Source organism: Plodia interpunctella, chromosome 5 (assembly GCF_027563975.2).
Source record: "Plodia interpunctella isolate USDA-ARS_2022_Savannah chromosome 5, ilPloInte3.2, whole genome shotgun sequence".
Classification (NCBI taxonomy): Eukaryota; Metazoa; Arthropoda; class Insecta; order Lepidoptera; family Pyralidae; genus Plodia; species Plodia interpunctella.
This window is the reverse complement of record NC_071298.1, coordinates 9,479,172-9,495,005: the sequence shown is the minus strand read 5'-3', so window position 1 is coordinate 9,495,005 and position 15,834 is coordinate 9,479,172. Positions and strand designations below refer to the sequence as shown.

Genomic DNA, 15,834 nt, shown 5'->3' with positions numbered 1-15,834 from the left:
TTTTTCTGCTCACATTATAATGATTTTTTTACTGAGAAAGGACACTGATATTGGTCAATTCAATTTGGGATTATAAAAAAAAGACGGGTCAAGAAGAGGTCGTGCTGGATCGGCGAAATTGAAGATTTCCGGGTAGTTCCGAATTTTCAATTTTGAACATAAAGTTGGCCATTCACTATACGTCCAAAATCCAAATGGAGTGGCCGTCTTCCAAAATAGTTTAGTGAATGTGAAAAACGTATGCCAATTAAATGGACGTCTTCTAGTTTTTAATTTCCGAACGGATTGAAATCCATGCATCCAGTCCAAATGGACGTCTTTGCGGCCTACTGTCAATGTCAAAAACAAGTGCCACGCCATTTGGAAGCCGTTCGGGTTGTTTATGAATGGGCAAAACCGCGTCCATTTTTTCGATTTTTGTCTCAGTTTAAGCTTAATCCCAGATTAACGGCGGCGGTCTGTACTTGAGCTGGCTAATCAAAGAGTTGAATTATATGTGATAGTGTGTACGTCTGCGCGTGACTTTGTTTTAGAAGTAATTGAAATATATAAATCACAACCATATGTATATATCTATGTGTATATGTATTTGTTTTTACCAACCACCCTTTCCCCGTATATTCACTTACGTTTTTTCTGTCTTTTTATAGAAATACACGCAGCAGTTGCCATCATTAAAAAATCCATTAATTAAATTATTGATTTAACACACTCACAGTGGCGATCTGTACGTACATACAAGTTTGTCGTTCAAAGTGAATGACAGCGCGATCTTCCAAATGGAAATATAACTTTACTTACTTATGGAAGTATTCCAAATTGAAGGTACATTACCTTCAATTTGGAGTACTTCCATTAGGAAGTATTCCATTTGGAAGCATTCCAAACGGAGGTATCGTGAATGGCTACCTTAAAGTTGCCACAATTTGCCATTTCGCAATTGACATTTTAAAAAAATAACACCCATTTTAAGTATTTACGTATCGTGCAGTAAGCCGTCCAGTAGAAATTTGCGTGAAATAGTAACAAATATACATACACACATCGTTACAAACTTTTGCATTTATAATATAAGTAGAATGCGCATAATACATAGCAAGTGACTTTTCTTGCGTAACGTCGCAATTATTTAAAATATGGTCACGTACGAAATGCTTTCGATTACTATGGTTCCGTCCATAAAGCGCAAAGCAATGCAGCTTTACAAACTACGTGCAGTTAACATTGCTTATTCGGCACATTTAATCAAAATTAATATTTTATTTTCTTCCTGAATTATTTTATTAGGTGGCTCGTAATATTTATAATTGAGACATTAAATGAACATTAATGTGTATACTAAAATACGTGTAATATACAAACACAAACAAACATTTGGACCTCTAAAAATAATTCATCACGTTTATGACTCCATAAAGTATCAGGCAACAAACAAAGCCACTTCGCTTTCTGTGCAAAATTTATTGACAGTCACTTCATAATCCCACGCCCAACAGTGGGACTTATATGGGCTGACATATAAGTAAATTACTCCTTTTGAATACGTTGCTAACAATTACTCCTTTTGAATACGTTGCTAAGTACAAATTATTCGGTGATGAACTTCCGCGGTACAATCTTACTGTGTACCGGCTTTTTTAACAAAATTAATACAAGTATTGAGCTTGCCCTATATACTTGACAATTTGATTTGATGGTACGATTTATTTAGCATATTCGTGTACAGCTTTTTTACTAAATCTGTCAAGACCAACTTTCAGATGGTACGGAACCTTTAGCGTACAACAAATTCGCACTTGATGCGTTTTTCTTCAATACTTTTTATTAACCAGTTTAAATTGAAATTAGACACAACGGAGTATTTGCCGCGAATCCGCAATTTTGGTTAAAATGCTAATTAGACATGCATTTTTTATGTGCTGTGAATTGAAACCCGAATGCCTTTTACGAGTGGTATTAATGCGATATCGAGGGGGTTTATTGTCAGATAATTTGGGGTAAAGGAACTGATTTTACTGTCGAATGCGTTGCGATTGATGGCGTGTTTATTTATAAAGAAACTTTAATATTGAAATGATTCATTAAACACTTTATGTATACAGGATTTAATACATAAATCCTGTATAAATTGTTTAGATATCAAATTTAACAATCAGGAAGCGAAGATATACATCAATACATATATACCGCAGTTTCAGAACAACGAAAGAAGATAATGAAATAAACAGAAACGTTGTTATTTTGAGAGATTACCGCTAAATGTAAATTTCTCCGATGGACAAGGAATACCTGAACGAAAAGTTAGTTATAAATACTAACCTCGGCATTACTGCCCGGCGCTCTAAACTTGAACACCGAAGGACTATACGCCAACGCAGCTTTCGCCGCGGACGCTTGCTGCACCGCTCCTATCGCCGCTCTGTTCCCATCGGCGCAATTCGTCGGCGGGCCTCTCAATTCCTCGATCTGGGCTCCGAGGAGCTCATTCCTGAGAAGACAAGCGTACGCGAGGTGGTCCCGACCGCCGCTTGTGCCATCTGTGCCCGTGCCGTCTCCGCGAGCCTTCTTAGCTGGCTGGTTTTCTGTGCCGCGGCGTATTGCTGGAAAGAAAGATGCGTTTAAAACATTTTGTCCCGATGTTACTTTGGACTTTTTGTATGTCAGATTACACTGCAAGTAAAATGGGAGATCTGTCACGGAGAGGAAGAATGTTAACCTAAGTTAACTTTAAAACAAAACTTTTCTTGGAAAAATATCAGTAGTTATGCAGATCGGGTCAAGATGCAGACCTTTCACCAGATATGTGAAAGGTTAAGAGAGTAAATATTTATACAAATTACAAAAAATCGCTACATAATCATACAATATAGCTAAAAGAAATAGATCAAAAGATCAGCAGCTAAATAATTTCCGCTAAATTAGTTTTAATGGATGGCAAGATCCCTAAATAGCTTTTTATGCACACGCCCCGTGTTATGCCGGCCATGTGTGCAGGCGCGTGCCATCGCTGTAGGGTGTCCATCCGAGCTACTTTCGTTGGAATCAAATGACGAAGCGAATCAGCTGCTTCCTGCCAATCTATTTTCAAACGTTAGAAGAACTTACAACGATTTAGCCGCATCAAGGTATATTGTAAAGATACTAATAGAATATACCGAAGTTGATTTGACGATTTCATAATCTCAACTCTTCTCTAAATAACTACAAAAATATGAGTGTGCCATAATATCTTTAAAAAAAAAAATAATAGTCATCACTCTTACACTACTTAAAAAAGCATGGGCATAATAATGTGATATGGTTGGTCGGTAACATGAAGTGACTCATTTGTCAAAAAGTACACGCCATGCTTGACACTAAGACAATACCCACATGATACCCACCACAAATTGTGATGTAAGGATTAGTGTGTTTCTGTCAATGTATTTATTTTCATAAAAACTAATTTGTCTTCAAAAAGGATCAAATATCCTTTACGAAATCAAATATTTTGTCATACATTATTTTGTCGCCTTACTGTATTGTGTACGATACTTCTGCTTTTGAAAACAAATTGTGTAGCTACCTTTACAACAATAAACTATGTATTGAATAAATATACAGGTCAATGGACTAATCGTTCAGTCATAATAATTTACTCTTACTGAAACATTTTCATGAGAAATTTAATATTTTTATTGCAAATTCTATATATATATATATATAATATATATATATATATATTTCAGCAGCATCAGTAGTTAGAGACTATGAACTAGCTACTCTCTAATCAAATGCTAATGACCTCACCTTAATGATCGTCACTGTCACAGAAATGACACAGTCTGCCACTTGGGAGACATTGCCAAATATATCTTCGGCAGGAGCCTGATTCACTACAGAAAAATATGAAACAGCCCTGGTGGTACCTCATGTGCAAAATCATATTACCCTTATCATGAATAAGGATAATGCTCATGAAGACTGCATGTATACTGTCTTAAGCAGGAGGTACGCATCTAACACATACTTCAAAATTCATAACAATAATACTGGTCAATATGCTTTTTGCACTGATAACGAACATGCAATTCCTTGATATAAAAAAAATTAAATAATGACATTTTAATTAAAAGTTGTGTTGTATCAAATAAAATAAAAAAGAAAAGCAGTTGGTATATCCACGCTTAAAATCTAGCTGGAGACAAATACAGTCACATTCGAAAATAAATAAAGAAAAATATAGTCAGGTGAATTGGAATCCACGAGTTAGAAGCGTGCACACAAAGCTGCAATTTAGCCATTAATTTGCACGTAGAATATGTTATATGTAATAGATGAAACGTGAGCATTACCTTGTAGTCATGCGCATTTATAAGGGACCTACATAATAATTACAATAGCGGGTTTGTCTTTGAAGTTAAAGAAATTAATTGTAATTGGTAACAAATCCTACTCCACCCATTATTGGAGAAGTAATAACTACTTAGCACTGTTAAAAAAAAATACAACAAAAATGCTAAGTAACATTGTGCTTTTACTACATCTAGTGAAAGGGACACATCTTTGTAATTTCTAAAACTCTAAAGAAGTATTGAAAATAAACAGCCGAATTTAATAAACACACGTGTCTTATCGGACCATTCAATACAATAGCCTGATTACGTTAACTTATAAGTCCAATATTGGGTCGATGCACTTCCGAAGCGAACGAACGAGGCATCGGAAATACACTAATGTGTTCAAAATCACTAAGCAAAGCATTGTATGGCAGTTCAATCACACTTCCTTCCTGAGGATCCGTACAAGGCACGACATATAACTCTCTATATTTGGTTGCAGACGTGACAAACCAACGGTCGCAAAACCGCAATTAATTCAGAACACAGCCAAATTCGTGCTCATTCTGGCAAAAATGAATATGAACTCAATTGCAAAGCATTAGGATCTAATTTTCCGAACTGTTTCTTCTCTAATAGTAACCGTCTTTTGCAAGGCCTCCTCCTACATGGATACTACCCACATCCAATCCTTCGGTAAGAATAGTTGGGAATTGGCCCGAATTGATCAGCTACTAGCATGATTCAAGGTACCATAACTAGTTTTATTACACGAATGCTACAAATTCGCATCATCCAAATATTATCCTTTCAGAGACGAAAGGAAGATAATTACATTGGAAATCTAATTTGACAATCAACTTGTCTTCCAATACAAATATACCATGACACAAATAAAAATGTCATCCACAACAATCACCCTAATTCCTCAAGAAATGATAACTAATGATAAGGAAATAGTAGAATGACATAAAAAAGATAACCGTTATCAAAGAAATTCACGTAAGGTGTGTCACGAAGTCAAGTATCTTTAAACAAAAACCGGTGAAAAGATGGGTGCACAATTCCAAAAACGTTCCAATCGGTATGTTGACTCATGGGAAAGACATTGTGTCCAAAAGAAGTATTGTTTAACCACGTTCAAGTGATAATGGCACGTGAACATATAGGTACACATTCAATAGGGATGATTCAAAAGGAAGGAAATCTAATAGCAACATTTAGTTATTATGACATATATGGCGTTACTGACAGAGCAGACACTGATAAAGTTAAAGTAAAATTCGCGAATGCAAGTCACCTCATCATGAAACATAGACCCTAGGGTGTATGTTTTGCTTACCCATGTTAAAAAAATCTAGTACACGAAAAAGTTATTGTCATTGATTGTCAATAGAGGTTTTCCTGAATATAAGTGTTATTTTACAAGCCAAGAATTCCGTAATTACCTACATTCCAAGGCACTGATCCAAAATGCGCATTCATAAACCTAAACTATTTCCGCAAAGCATTGTTCCAATACCACCTACTTGAAGCCTACATGCAATTTATGCATGCAGTCACATTGACAGCCAAATTCATTGAAAATTCACCGCTATTGCGACTATATAAAGATGCATGCTTATGAACTAAACGTGCAATGATTGAACGTTTCGATTCTCGTAACAGGTGCAGATTAGTACCCGATAAAGTGACCCAGATACACTGTGGTTGTTAAATTTCAGTAGCAGGAAAAATTGTTTACGTAAGATTTACAGAAATTTCATAAAAACCAAATTACGGAAATGACAAAGCAAAATGGAAGACATCGAAAAACTAAATATTGTGAATCAACCACTTGTGTAATACTTCAATGGAATCCATAAGGATAAGAATCTAACCTACGGAATATTTCTCAAAAGCGCTTCAAAACTTTACGTCATGAAGTCATGATGTGGCATTAGTATGCGTATTTTCAAGTATTCCCATTGATTTGTGTTTGCACAGTTCGATCACAAGTGATTGGTAAATTCCTATAGCAGTGTTATTTACTTTTGTCTAAGGACTCAACAAGTGTTAACATCTAGGAACTTGGTAAAGTCTATAAATTGTAAAATGAGACATGGTTATTATTGCATAATAGAACGTATCATTCAATCGTTTTGTCAGACACTAGTACACCATTTTACCTTCTTTATCCTTTTCAATACTATCACAATTTCCATGTAATAATATATGAATAATAGTAGTAACATATGATGAGTTATTATGGTTTAAATACCTTATGTCATTGCAACGATTTTACCAGACGCCTGCAACTGAACTGTATTTGCAATTAACAAACATGCACACTTGGGTGAGTTTTCCTTGCATAAAATAGCATGATCTGTTTGCAATATACCGATATCTACGAGCAAGTGCACACAGGCACACGTTTATTTGATCATAAAATACTAAGTACATTCTCTTGGCACCTAGATTTCTAGACTTTCAAATCCCGAGTCTTAAAATAGTTGCACATGCTTAGGGTAACGGTAAACGGGGCATCAAACGCATAGACAAACAGTGTGCAACTGTACTGCAACTGCATCGCACAAGAGTTCTTTAACCTTAAGTTATCAAGTTTTGTTACTTAAAACAGTTGTTCTTGTTATGTACAATACATTCCCTTTCATAATTCATTTATCGCTCTTTTCAATTTATCTCAGTGACCTGTTAGAGTATTTCTATTTTATTGTTTGTTTTGTGAACTGAGTCATTTCTAATAACGATAACTAGATTTTAAAAATATGACTAACTATTAGGAGAACCCACCTAAGTCAGTTCTAAAAAGACGTATTTTCTATATCACTTACTAGGATTTTATTCGTGTCTGAACATGTTTACGAATAATCATCTTTTTGTTACCTGCTAAATTTTTGCAATTCTCATACTTCTACGGATTCACGTCACAAACTTGTGAGGCATCGAAAATACGTAAGACACAATATTCTACACTAAATGACCTTCTTTTATCAGGTGCATTCACTGTGCAAACATGAGCTGTATTTGCAGCGTTTATCTCCTTATCAATTGTTGTTGTGGAGTAAAAAACTTTAACATTAATTTTGAGATCCTATGAAGACGTGCTCTAAATGTGAATTAATATTTGTTGTCAGTTTTAAGATGATAGTTAATTTATCAATCGACAATTGGGCAATGAATTAAAGACGAAGAAGAAGGGAACGGTATACCAGATCAGAGGCATTGATCAGACATATCTTGTCTATTTAAGACAAATCCTTGTCGACTTCACCATAACATTAGGAAGACTGAAAAGTATGACTTTAAATATAATTACATTAGTCATTATTATAATAACGACAAAGAAACAATTCCTGAGCTACATTACGTTGTAATAAACCCAGTAGGTATACACGTAATACCATAAAATTATGTTACAAACAGTAGCGAGGCCACCGCCACCGACGCAGGCGTAGAGTGGAAAACGGAAAATATCTCACGAATGAAAACCTCGAGAGGCCGTTGAACCATCGCTATTGTACTTTGCTAATGACGTGATTCAGGTCTATTTCGACTACATTTCCACCCACGGTCGTTAATTCTAAAATTCAAATGAAGATGTAGCCAGAATATATAATGTTTTAATTGCTCAAATTAAAAACCACGCAAAACATGTTAATAAAAGTACAATTTCCATATCAGAAATTCTCATATTATTATTATTATTTTAATAAGTAGGTAATTAAATTATTCGGATTAAAATTATCGAAGCGCGAGAATATCACAGTGAATGCCTAACCCTCATGTTAATCTGAACACGCAAGCACAAACTAAACCCTAAAAACTAGCAATCTAAAAAAATCACACAAGCAACAATCGAACGAAAAGAATCGTGTAGCCATTACAAATAATGAGGGCAGGTACAAATGAATTCATCGTCACGGTATAAGAGATCCAGCAAAATGATGATACCCAGTGCATTGAACCAAAAACGTGGATTATTACTTAACACATAGGTCGTGAGGTATTCGCTGCTTTTTGCATGCTAAATGCTTTTTGTCTAATTTTTACTCAATACAAATAGAATGTGTTGACGGTTTTTGCTATCGGTTACCAACTGCGACGGTAATGAGCACGAAAACATGACTTTTTTTCTAGTTCCAAAATAAGAGCTATCAGAAAAAATATTCAAATATGCTGCATGCGGTGATAATCTAGACACGATCGAGCTCAGACCTGTCAAAGTTCAGCCAGCATTAGCTACATATGATGATGTCAGCCTGGCAATGCCTGTAGACATCTATTGATTACCCACATTGTATGCCATCGGCCTAAATTCAACACTATGACAACTGATTTATGTTTCGTCTCAGGTGTCAACAGCGGAGACAATGCAAAAAAATTTGACAAAACTAGAGCTACGATTGTTACTCATGTCTAGAACATTTATCATTCAATTTCAAATCCTTTTGCATTATCTATGACAGTGTTCTTATTATAAAGAAAATATCAGATCACATTTACATATATTGTACTTATTAGACTGTTGAGGTGGTTTATGATCGATGCTGAAAGTACAAGTGCAAAAAATTTGCGCTGACAATATTTGAGGAGACAATCATTTGTTACGCGCCTGTACTTAGCATCATTATCTAGTCAGAAGTCATCAAGCCTTATTAAGTTGGTGTAAAATGTTTTTTTTTATAGAGAATAGTCGGAGTTTTGACAGGTAGCTGGCTGCGGCCCCTCAATAAGGCCACTACTGTTGGCACAAGAAAGCAAACATTGTAACGTTCGCTGCTATTGTTTGCCTTTGTAACAGCACACTGTCGGGTGCTAAGCGGTAATTTGGCTTTTAGTTTCTCAGTTCCTCATTATCTTCTATTCGACTAAATAATATTAGGGAAATTAGTATTACGGGTGAGAAACTTATCGAGAAAGAAATCTTATCATTCCCAAGGGAACGTGGTACCAAAGTGGTTCTCCAAATAGCCATAAAAAATTGTCATAAAATGATAATAAATGTGTTGTCTCTGATTACAATGCAACAATATTTATATAATATAGAAACAACACTATCCAGTATCCATGTCACCGACTCTACCTTAACACACAGTAACCAATCAAACATGTACTACAGCTGCAATGCTCCAGCGCTTTTCCTAAGCACAACGGTTTCTCTGACCTACTTTCATCCATGTCTGAGTACCTTTAGAAATCTTGAACAGTTATAGGTTCTCTTGTAAAATGTTCAAACAATATAGGTATATGTCTAATGTTTGAGTCAGTCTTAATTTATTACGCTATTTGAAATACCTCTGCATGTCACGATGATGTGATGAGCATCTCAGCACGGATAATACATCTTATTGAATCATCGCCTAAAAAAATAGCATTTAAATCTAGGCTTAAAATATAACCATTTTTAAAATATTACCAGATGACATACATGATTAATGTATTTTAAATGTATTCAACAATGCAACAATAGTTGAAGTCTTGAGATGATCAGGGAGGGTGAAGGCTGGTCAAATTTCTATGTCTAGACATGTCAAAAACTACAGAGAAAAAAGTTAATGTTCGAATTTGTTACGGTGCACATAAAACCGATGATATCATACATGTATCTTGATTGATGTATAATGGTATGCAGAAATATTGGCCCCACGATTTGAAAGACGTAAAATGTGTGATGAAAAAGACAGGGAAACAAAAAATTTAGCATTGAGAAATATCCTTTATTTTGTTTCGTAATTCAAGTCAAAATGTTGGATCCTTTGCAACATTATGGGAACGTTGGCACCTTCATGTGACAAAGTAACCATTAAAGCCATATCTTGGTGAATGGTGCATTGAACTTTTAACAAAGAAGTAGTTGTTTAAAATATATATAAAATGTATTTAATATAGACCTAAGTTTAATTATAATGGTAGATTTTACTCAAATTCATGAGCATTTAAATATTTTAGAATTGCGTTTTTAAGTTGTTGAAATATTAAAACAATTTTTTTTGTGTTCTTTGCCGGATTTATCATGCTTGCGTCAAAAATTGGTGACATCATTTTCACAGCTGATTTCAAGTTGAAGGCTGGTCGATGTCGCTTCTAAACGTAGGTGTACAAATTACTCATTGGGCATTACCCTAGTATGGCCTCTAGTGGACAACCAAAGCTTTTGATAAACGCAACTACGAACTACAGAAATTGTGTGATTATTAACTGCAATTGCATAAAATCAAGAAGTAAATACAGTCCTAAATGAACATTATACATGAATTTAATTATAACATACTAAGTTTCCGGACAATAGTATTCCAGACTAAAAACTATCAGTTAATGTGCCACTTAAGATAAATCAAAATGCAAATAAACGTTAAAATGATAAAATTCGTCCAAATTTTGCAATAAACATGGAAAAACAGCACTTGCACTTGATGTGACCGAAAGTGTTAATTTGCCAATTGCAAATATGCATTAGCCCACACAAAAACTGTTTACACAGCTGCACGTTTATTTAATCTCGCTTTTGGAAATTGCAATATTGATTCAAGACAAAACGTACATTCGCACCTGACAATTACTATAAATACAAAAAAACATCCATTAGGAGATAAAATACAAAAAATGCAGAACACAGATGTTGCCACTACGAAGGATAAACACAAAGTGAGATAGAAAAATAGGTATAAGATTTGTCATGTATATATTTTTCAATGCCATTTTACAAAATTTTCCAAAGTCTACATTGCAATAACAGTCGAAATAAAAATAATTGCAAATTCTTATTTCATGCTTGATAACGATAATTTTATCGCAAGTCAAGCAATTTGTTCTCGGTTTAGTAGGCCACTTATAAAAACATTATCAAATTATCACGTTTCGAGACTGCACGGGGTGCAAAGCTATCGCAAATTGCATTTTGAGTTTATTTATTTGATAACACTACGGTAGATAATTGCGTCTTACTATTAGTATCGTCGAAAAATAGAGGTCAAACGGCCATTTTTAAAATATTTATATACCAAAATAATATAATGATGTTGTTATGCAGAATTTGGCTTTAAATACAATAAAAACAAAATGATTGATGTTCTCGAAATTTCTCTTCTATCTGTTTTATTCAATTACAAAAATCAATTAAGGCATCACGTGATCTATTCATCACAGCCCGCTATGAAAGTATCTAGAATTAACTAATTTCATTGTTAGCACGTTGCTACACGCATTACTTACATTAATAAATTTAATTAGATATTTTGATAACCATACGAGATGTAACAATGCATAAAGCCTTTATAGGGCAACTGATATTTATTGCTTCTGATATTTTCTTAATTACGTAATATGTAGTTCTCATAAGTCATTAAGGATTAAAAAACAATCAACTAAATGACCCCTTATGTAAGAAATCTCAATAATTATAGTTTTAATGTCATTTTAGTAAATTAATATACTAAATTAACTAATGACTATAAACACTTTGGATTGAAAAGAAAAGTTCCATTGTTAAAATAAAAAAAGGTTTACAACGTACGTGATTATTTAATATTTTAGTAAATAGTTCTATTGTGAGTCATAGTAAGTATAAATTGAGACAAACACATCGACAAATTTAACTAATGAACTCACGTATAATAAGAACTAATGGAAGTATTTATTACATAGTAGAATTAATGAAATTGACTCCAGTACCCCATGACCCGACCTAAGGACCCAAGAATTGACATAATTGAAGGACTATTAACATAACAGCAGGATATGCTTACGACGTCCGCTTCAAAATTGTCCCTAACTTTAATCGTAAAAACTGATTTATAAAACTGTAATGAAATTTAGTTTTGATTTTATCGAAAAGAAAACCGGTTTTTCATTAAAATCACGATAACAGAATTAAACTAATAACGTACTCATTTATTACTCATCACGAACTCTGAGCATATTTTATCTTTAGAATAGTAATTGTGAAGATTTTAAAATAGCTCTCGCTAGCTTAGCTCACTTCGAGCATGACGACCATTGCACTGATTATAATGATCCCAAGTTACATAAACCTTGTTGGGATAAAGCAGCCACTGAAACTGATTACTGGCAACACGCGAATCGGCTAGCGACATAAACAATCAGGGTTATTTATTCGTTTCGCATGGGTTGTCCTCAGGGAGCTAGACTGGGCCCATAGGGCGGCTTCTTTTATTAATGTTCCACAGTCGAGAGAATCCGTGCTGTGCTGGCTAACCGATGTAAAACTATTGCAATTATAGTTAGTATATAGGAAGTTGAGTATACTTTTATAGTGTAAGATTTAATTATGACCAATATTGCAGAAACTATAGATTATAATAATAAAACACGAAAGTAATATGCATTCACCTAAGAGTAAGTTTGTTTGTATTGAATGGCAGTTGATTTGTCAAGTGTATAACGGAACTTGAAGGGCGTGCAGTTAAGCACACACGACTCGTACGAGTATGTACAGTCCACAGTTTACAGATAATTTACGAAGGGGGCACTTGGTAAATTGACAGTAAAGAAACAATTTGTAGCCGAATACTAAAGCATTAAACAGCATTCCTCAACCTTGTGATAGTAGGGACTAGTTATTGTCTAGACGAAGCAGAGTTACAAAACAATAACTGTGGCTTGCCTAACGAAAATTTGTTTGCCCTCTTGTAAGTAATAAATAGACGAAGGCATTTAGCCGTCTGGCCTCATAGAATTTTAAAATTTGAATCGATCGAATTAATGTTACCCACCATTGCGTCCGGTCGGGCGACCCTATGGCTTCTCATACATGTGCAATAGTTCAGGTAACCAACCGTGTCGCAGCAGATTTTGAATTGCAAATAGACACCATTGTTTATACGGGCAGTGATTTGGTACATTCGTAATTTTGCTAGCAGACCTTAATTACGTGAGAATCTAAACGCGTAAGGGCCGTTAACCTTTTGTATAAGGGTGATTTCCCAACATGTGCTATGCTACGTTGCTATGTATGTTTTTGATATCCAGCAATACGATGTGCCAACATCGTTCTTGCAGCGACGCATCTTCGTAGTACATTTTACTCACTGCGCTACATAGCTTAGCATCATTGAAACGAAATAGTTTCATAGCTTAGTTTTCACATCCTCGCAGTATAGCCGCACAGCTCATTCCGATGGAAAAACACCCTAATGATTTCTGATGCATCCAGAGAAATTAATTTAATTAACTGTTAATGAGGAGACTATGTTGAAATCTTCAATTATTTTATTAAAAGAGAGCTATGGAATGCATTTCATAATGTTCCAGTGTCGTAACGGGAATTTCATTTTTTTTTACTAAATTACAAGCGGTCTTGCCTATCGCATAACAAGGTACAGTGATGTGAACGTATGGAGTGAATTTAAAACAGAAGGTTCTCTTAGACTCATAAATTTAATCCATCCATTTTGCCTTTGCCGTCAGCCCACATACGTTTTTGGTTTGCTATCTTTTTTAACTTCATATTTATTTCCGTAAATTTTCTTTATCTTGAACGTAATAATAAAATGTAGAATATAATAAAGAAGTTCATTGTAGTGTATTGATTTCATATTTTCCAAAGAATTAATTTCATTCGATTGTGGATCTATCATTAATCTTTTAGACATCGGTAGTTCGTAACATCGGCTTCAATTATTATTATAATCTCAGTAACTAATACATGTCTGTCTGTAAAACTAAAATCACAAGCCATTGCAGGAATGCAGCTAGACTACTATGATAGTACCACCATTAGGTACCTTTGGTGAAATTATTAGGTTAGTCAAATGGTACTAATGATTTTTTTACTGGGACGTCTAAGTTATCTTAGTTGCATGGAAAGTTTTTTTTTAATATAATATCATTAATCTTATTCTACTAATATTAATAGATGTTTGTTACTCAATCATGCAAAATCTACTGGACGGTTTTCGATGAAATTTGGTACACGGGTGGAGTATAGCCTGAAATAGTACATACAGTACATTCATCCCGAAATTCCTACGAGAGCGATGTCCCGGGACGCAGCTAGAAAGTTATATTTTCCGACGAAACGACGCCGACCACACGGACAAGGTTTCATTCCCACCAATAATCAGCTAGGTTGGTACCTAGTGTGATAAAAACTACCGTTAGAAAACGGCAAAATTCCAACTGAAATGTTTCCAGTGATTGCGGTTTTACAAAGCCGCAACTACACAAGTAGTAAGTACTTACATTGCAAATACTTTAGAAGCTGTGAATATTTTTAGATTGCACTGAAAGGAAATGGATAAAGATTAAAAATGGCTAGTAATTTGCACTAAAAAACTAGCACAAAAATTATAATTACGTATTTCATTATAATTTTTGTGCAAGGTTGTTATTACTAACACTTGTGTCAGATTTTCAGTCGCCTAAAGGCATGTGCCACGACTTTTACAACTTTCTACCGCAATCTAGTAGCAAGTAGTCGCATACACACTAATGAACTAAACTGTCCACCAGTGTGTAGCTTTCCTCACGATGTTCTCCTTCACTATAAACTCGGCACAAGTGGGATTCGTCGAACCTGGGACCTTTCGATCACAGGTGGACAATCTTAACCAATAGGTCACTACCCCTTTTTGCAAATTTCGATGCAATGATGAATGAGTCATCGAAATTTGTGAAGCCTATTTATTAATTAACATCCTCTTTGTATGATAAGTAAAAAAATATGTGAACCAATTTCCAATTCGGCAGCACTATAGATTGCTAATAGCTAATATTTAAATGACGTCAGCATTCAACCTGTAATTACACATTCATTACACGGTGCACAGAACAGTGTGATATAGAAATAAACCGGCTTGATCTGCACCACGGGCAAAATTAGAGCTATCTGATATTATATAAAAAAAAAACAGAATTATATATATATATATATATTTGCACTTTTGTACTGTCAATGCACTTGTCAATTTTATTTATTCTAGATGTCAAATTAGTATGTGTGTCTATATATACACAATTAGTATGTGTATATATATATTTTCAAAAATATGTTTGTCTTTATAAAATAGAAATTTTAGTCAATAAATCATACACATAAAAGTAACAGGATTTCAAAAACTATTAATTCAATACTTACATGTTTGCTATGACTTTTTATCTGTACTATAAGTTATAATGTGGAATGAAAACTTTAGTCAAATCATTGTCATTAGTTTATATCTCAACAGTAGAGGCAAAAAGACAAAGATTGGTATGGATTGACTTTTGAAATGGTAAATTATAAGCTTGTTCTTATTTTTTTATCCATTTCGTGGGGCTTCTGGTTTTTTCTTTTATGTGTACCAAGCAGTTTTATTACACAATATCTATTCCACTTATCCAGTGTATTTTCGTTGTTTGTGAGTTTGTTCATTCCACCATTGTCTTCCAATATGTTGTTTTATTTTTATTTATTTATACTATATAAATTACAACAAAATATTGATATTAATTGTATCAAGTACAAATTACTTAGTATGCAATCAATAATGAATTAATATGCGATCACAAAATC

General features: G+C 34.2%; 1 protein-coding gene across 1 annotated transcript in view; it reads right to left on the bottom strand.

Annotated features, from left to right (window-relative positions):
- fzr (fizzy-related) overlaps window positions 1–15,834 on the bottom strand; it is a 34,480-nt gene that overhangs the window by 16,823 nt on the left and 1,823 nt on the right. Inside the window, exon 2 of the mRNA XM_053745535.1 lies at window positions 2,320–2,600. Coding sequence (XP_053601510.1) covers window positions 2,320–2,600 — 281 coding nt within the window. The remainder of the gene's footprint in view (window positions 1–2,319; window positions 2,601–15,834) is intronic.